The sequence below is a fragment of the Mastigoproctus giganteus genome, chromosome 14, assembly GCF_048544385.1.
Source record: "Mastigoproctus giganteus isolate SK-2022 chromosome 14, ASM4854438v1, whole genome shotgun sequence".
Taxonomy (NCBI): Eukaryota; Metazoa; Arthropoda; class Arachnida; order Uropygi; family Thelyphonidae; genus Mastigoproctus; species Mastigoproctus giganteus.
The window spans coordinates 70,965,113-70,971,112 of NC_143588.1; the positions used below are offsets into that span (position 1 = coordinate 70,965,113).

Genomic DNA, 6,000 nt, shown 5'->3' on the forward strand with positions numbered 1-6,000 from the left:
TCCAGATTTCAAAGTTGTTACATTTTTCAAATTTTCATTTTTAAATTTGGGCCTACCAAATTTACTGATAGGGGCTGAAAGCCATTGTTAGGTAGTTGTGGCTCTGCTTTTGCTTAGCACAAAAACCAGTCAGTATACTAATCATCAGGTCTCATTGATCACACATTTGCTAAAGGTCATAGTTTCATTCTATTATAAGTAATAGCACTTCATGTTTTTTGTGCTTCATTTGTAAAAATGGAGGCTTACCTAGTTTTTATGGAATGTTTTAGGACAATTTTCTTATTTGATGTGTATAAAAAAAAAAAAAAGAACAATTAGCTTATTGGAGGATTAATTATTTTCTGTAAATATTGTTTCTTCTAAATGTACTGGGACATCTAATCTGAAATAAAATTCTTCCACTTCATACATAGAAAAAGTTATTTATTTTTTATTTCAAAGTGTTCCTTGCAACAATACTCTATAGAACATTCTTTATAGATTTTGCGTTTGTTATGAAAAAGTGAGGTTATGTTGAATTACTTTAAATATTTGTCACCTGACAGTGTCAGGTGACAAAAACAAGCAGTGTTATTTTCAAGAATAAGAGAAATTGATTCTTATCAGGTATGCCATATAAAACTTTAGAACTTTTTTTTTTTTTTTTTTTGTTTTAAAATAACAGAAAATTGGGTCTTTGGTTTCCCACAAATATTAAATCTTCCACATCATAATAGTAGGTGAAGAATTGTAACTTGTATCTGTTTTGATAAGCACGTTATGTTTTTGTTACATTTTTTCCCCTAGCAAATGAATTTGTAAACAGCAGTAATTATCTATTAATGAATTGTTTTTTATATGCCAGATATATTTTCCGGACTCCCTTCCTAATGAAAAAAAGGTTGCAGAATACAAAACTCTTCAATCGGCCAATACTTTGTAATTGGAAAAAAAGTATTTCTAAAACACAAATGAAGACAAACTTTAAAATACAGTTTGCGTTTGCAGTGATGTACATAAGTCTCTGCTTTACACCATTAACTAAGTTTTTTTTTTTTTTTTTTTTTTTTATGTATTACTTTCTTTTGATAAAATATCTACAAGTAAACTAAATTACTGTTTAGATTTTTTGAGACATTGTTTATCTATTTATATTTAATTTCAGAAAAGTTTTCTGTTAGTGGCTTTTTTGGATGAAATATTTATTTTTTTCAGAAGTTATTAGAAATAATTTTCCTGTTGTGTTATATGATGTGCATTAATCATTGGTTTTTTTTATTAAATTTGGAATTACTATTAAATTACTTTTAAATTAAAATTATTAAATCATCAAATAAATGATTAAATATATTAAATTTAATTATTAATTTAATATTATATTATTACATTTATATTTTATAATATAAATTTTTAATTTAAATTAAATTAAATTAAACTTACTAAATTACTTGTAAATTACTATTAAATTTGGAAGAAAACAGTGTTCTGTCTATTAAGTTTCATATTCCAATTTCTGAAAGTTGGCAGATATTTGGTGGTATTTGAAACAATATATCTGTAATTTAAAGAAATAAACATGGCAGCAGTTGCCTCTTTCTTATAAATACCCTGTACTGTTTTGTTGCCCATCATGTTATGCTTGATCTTTCTTGATTTGATATTATTTACCTCATCAATAAACATAAGTTCTAGGTAACCACCTGTTCTGCTAATAAATTTGCACAATTGTATTTAGTATTAGTATTCATAAAGGCAACAATGCAAGGAAGCCAGGCTTATTCAACATCATAAAAAAAATTGCCTTGTTTCATCCAAGTATGTATCCAAACCTTCCTTACACAATCTCTCCAGTTTTACAGGATTAGGTGGCAATTTATTCCAGAAAAGGCCTATGAATTATAAGGGAAAAAAATTGTCATATAATTCGTAGTTCTACTGTGAATATTCATAGTTATACTTTGAGAATATTGGTGGGCAAAGATACACAGAAGGATTTGATTTCATTTACAAATTTAAAAAAGTAACAGAAAAATTTAAAAGTCATCTGTCAGATTCAAAATATCAGCAGAAGGTTGATATATTCAAACCTTTCAAAGCCTCGCATACCTCAATCAAATCCCTCACATAAGACACCTGGTTTCAAGATTTGCAATCCACAAAACTGAAGTCTCTATAGGAATGCTTTATGCCATTAACTAATTTGTTTTTTATGTACAGGAACTCCCCGACTTATGGAAATTTGACTTTACATAAGTTTTTCACAGTCGGTGCAAACTTTAAAAAAATCGTAGAAACATATTTTGCATCCCATAGGAATAAAAGGAGGTATCGTGAAAATATAATGTGAACCCAATAACACATTATTTTTTTATTTATATTTATTATTTTTTGTAATTCGTTCCAAGTCCTTGGAAGTTGAAAATTTCCCTACATTACTAAGCTATTTATCTCTCTAAAAGGGTCATATTTATAATGGAGATTGCACTACCCTTTCATCGTTATCATATATTCCCGTTATAAGAATCAATTTTGAATGCCTTTGATATTTTTCTAAAGCACGTTTCTGGAGGTCACGATCTTAAAACAATTTGCGCTTTCTGGTTTATTGGGCTTTTCTGTTAGTGCATCTAATTATAAACAGGTAGTGAATTCAATCTTATTGCATTTTTGATAATACCGATAGCTGGAATTGTTTGGGTTATTACGCTATTATGGTGAAATGTGTTCCCCTTCACTGAAATCGTCAATTATATAAAATACATAAATAAAATTTCAGAATCTTCTCTTCATTCCTATTTATGTATTACAATGATGAAGGGAAAGGGACCAACTGAAAGTGCAAGTTCTGACAGTGCTGGGAAACGAAACAAAATTGATTTAGAAATGAAGATGAAAATGATTAAGAAGTACAGAGCAGGACAAATTGTGTCATCTTTTGCAAGGGAATTAGGTCTTGCTGCTTCAACAGCAAATATTATTTTAAAGGACAGTGCACGTATAAAAGAACATGTCAAAGGATCAATGCACTTAAGATCAGTAATGATCACAAAACAGCATTCAGGTGCTATATTGAAGATGGAATAGCTGTTAATAATATGGACGGAAAATCAGATTCAGAAGCAAGTGCCCCTGAGTCTAATGGCCATTCAAGCAAAAGCAACAAGTATTTATAAAGATATTAAGGATAAGTACTGCAAACCCCAATCCAAGTTCGTTGCAAGCAATGGGTGGTTAAATAGGTTCCAGCATTGCGCTGGTTTCCACAACGTTAAAGTATGCGGTGAAGTCGCCTGTGCCGATTCTGCTGCAGGGAAATTTTGTGATGTGTTGGAAAAATGATTGACGAAGGCAAATTTTTAACATTGATGAGACTGCTCTGTATTGGAAAAAAATGCCAGAACAAACATACATTGCCGAAGAGGAAAAGACAATGCCAGAAGATAGGGCTACGCTCTTGCTTGGGGCTAATGCAGCGGGAGATTACAGATTAATACCACTGCTTGTGTACCATTCTGGAAATCCTCATGCATTTAAGGGCATCAATAAAGCCACCCTACCCGTGCATTTCTGATTGAACCAGAGAGCATGGATAACAATATCTTTCTTTGAGGATTGGTTTAAATGCTGCTTCATTCCCAAGGTTGAAAAATATTGTAAAGACAACAATGTTCCTTTCAAGATTTTGCTTTTATTAGATAATGCTCCTGGACATCCTACGCATTTAGATGATTTAATTTTGAATGTGAGAGTCATATTTCTACCCCTTCGAAGGATTTGAAAAAGTCTAATCATACAAAGAGGCTACAGATAAAATTGTAAAGGTTGCAGAGCTACTTCAGTTGGAGGTTGATGTCAAAGATATGGAGGAGTTAATAGAGGAAGAAGAGAAGAAATTATCTAACGAAGAACCTATTGACTTGCAGGCAGTGATAGTGAAAGAAGAAAATGCTGACGAAGCTCAATATGAACCAAATGAGGAGCCGAGACGCTTCATCACTAGAGAGATGGCAATGGCATTTCGTGAAATTGTATCGGCAATGGCGAGGTTTGAGAAGATGGATCCTGACAGCAAACGATTATTAAAAGTTAACAGAGGGGTGAATGATATGCTTGCTTGCTACAAAGAAATCTACGATGAAAAGAAAAAAGCAACCGTTCAGTCATCCATTAATATGTTCTTTCGTAAGGTTGAGCGGCCAACCCCTTCTAAATCTCCACAACCATCAACCTTCGCAATGGCGTACTTATCAGCTGAAGATGTCGATTCTGGCACCGATGCTCGAGAGGTAAATATTACTGACATTATGCCTGTCTCCTCTCTTTTTTTTTGTAATTTTATAATTTTGAATTTTTTAAAAATTGAATGCTTTGTAATTTTTTCTGCGCATGAGATAAAAAATTTAATAAATACAATAAATCTATTTACATGTTCGTCAAACATTTATTTTTTGATTCAATCAATTCAGCGAGCACAGTTGCGAGTGCTGCACAAGCATGGGGGAAATTTCGACTTGCCTAGCATTCCGCGGAACGCAACTCTTACATAAGTCGGGGAGTTCCTGTATTACTCTGTATTACTTTCTTTTGGTAAAATAACTACAGTAAACTAAATGACTTTAAATTTTTGAGACATTTTATATTTATCTATTTATATTTAATTTCAGAAAAGTTTTCTCTTCTGTTAGTGACTTTTTTGGATGAAATATTTGTTTTATTTTTTCAGAAATTATTATAAGGAGAAAGGTCAGCTGATTAATGCTCCATATGTTGATAATTCCTATAAATGGGCTGGAGGAGGATTTCTTTCTACAGTTGGAGACCTGCTTAAGTTTGGTAATGTCATGTTATATAGCTTTCAGTATACTCCAAGTTCTGAGAAGAATATCAGTAGTACAAATGAAAAAATGAAAGATACTCCCAAAGGACTGAAATGTCATGAAACTAAAATTCCCAGTAACAAAAACCTATCTGAAACTGGAATTGAAAAAAAGGATGGTAGTATATTGAAAGTTGTTGAAGATATTTTAGAAATGAGTGATAAAATTAGCTTACCAGTGCAGTGTATAAACCTTCCTGGTTTTTTAAAGGGAGAAACTGTTAGGAAAATGTGGACTCCAGTTATACAAGTAGCTCCAGATTCTGAAGCACATTATGGCATGGGCTGGCTTGTTGTTCCACACAAACAAGACTGTGGCTGTTGTGCCCACCAGCAATATTATGTTTCACACACAGGTGGTGCTGTTGGCTGTAGCAGTGTCCTTGTAATACTTCCACGAGATTATCCGCCAGTAAAAGCTGCATCAGTTTGTCCTCCAAGAGGAATCATTGTTACTGTGATTACTAATTTACAAAATGTAAAACTCAGAAAGATCGCTTTTGAGGTAGCTAAAGTTTTCGATAGTGCAGTAATATGAATCTCAACTTCGATGTCCAATATCTCTAAAATTGTTGCCTTTTGTGGGAGTCAGTGGTCTGTTTCATTTTCTGCAGAAGTTTTTGTTAAAAAAAATTCATTCCCCTCAAATATCTTCAGCTGTATTTAGTTTGTTCTAAAACTGAATGCAGGCAAATATTTTTATTTATATGATCTTAGTTTATTTTCTTATTAAATTTAAGACTAAACATGCAAGCTATAAAGATATATCCTTATTTATTTTGATAAAATGAGAAACTAGGATTTTTACTTACGACATTTTCTTAAATTTTTATGGTTATTTTGAAATATTTAGATAAGCCTGTTGGAAGGAAAACAATTCAGGTGTTTCAAAACTCATGCATGCTCATTATAAGCACTGATCTTAAAATGCATTGATAATGTAGGACTTACAGCTTATTTTATTGGCAAAATAGCAAACAAAAGTTTGCTTTCAAAAGATCCCTGCTGCCTTTTTCTTAAATGGCATTTATACCTCATTTTGTGAGACTTGCTATGAATTGCAAATCTCACAAAATGACATTGGCATTTGTGCCTTCTTGACATCACTATTGTATGATTTTGATCATTTAATATTAATATCA

General features: G+C 31.8%; 1 protein-coding gene across 1 annotated transcript in view; it reads left to right on the top strand.

Annotated features, from left to right (window-relative positions):
* Positions 1-5,495, top strand: part of LOC150075224 (serine beta-lactamase-like protein LACTB, mitochondrial) — a 67,554-nt gene extending 62,059 nt beyond the window's left edge. The window contains exon 7 of the mRNA XM_090388406.1: positions 4,706-5,495. Coding sequence (XP_090244532.1) covers positions 4,706-5,396 — 691 coding nt within the window. The 3' untranslated portion in view covers positions 5,397-5,495. The remainder of the gene's footprint in view (positions 1-4,705) is intronic.
* Positions 5,496-6,000: the final 505 nt, after the last annotated feature.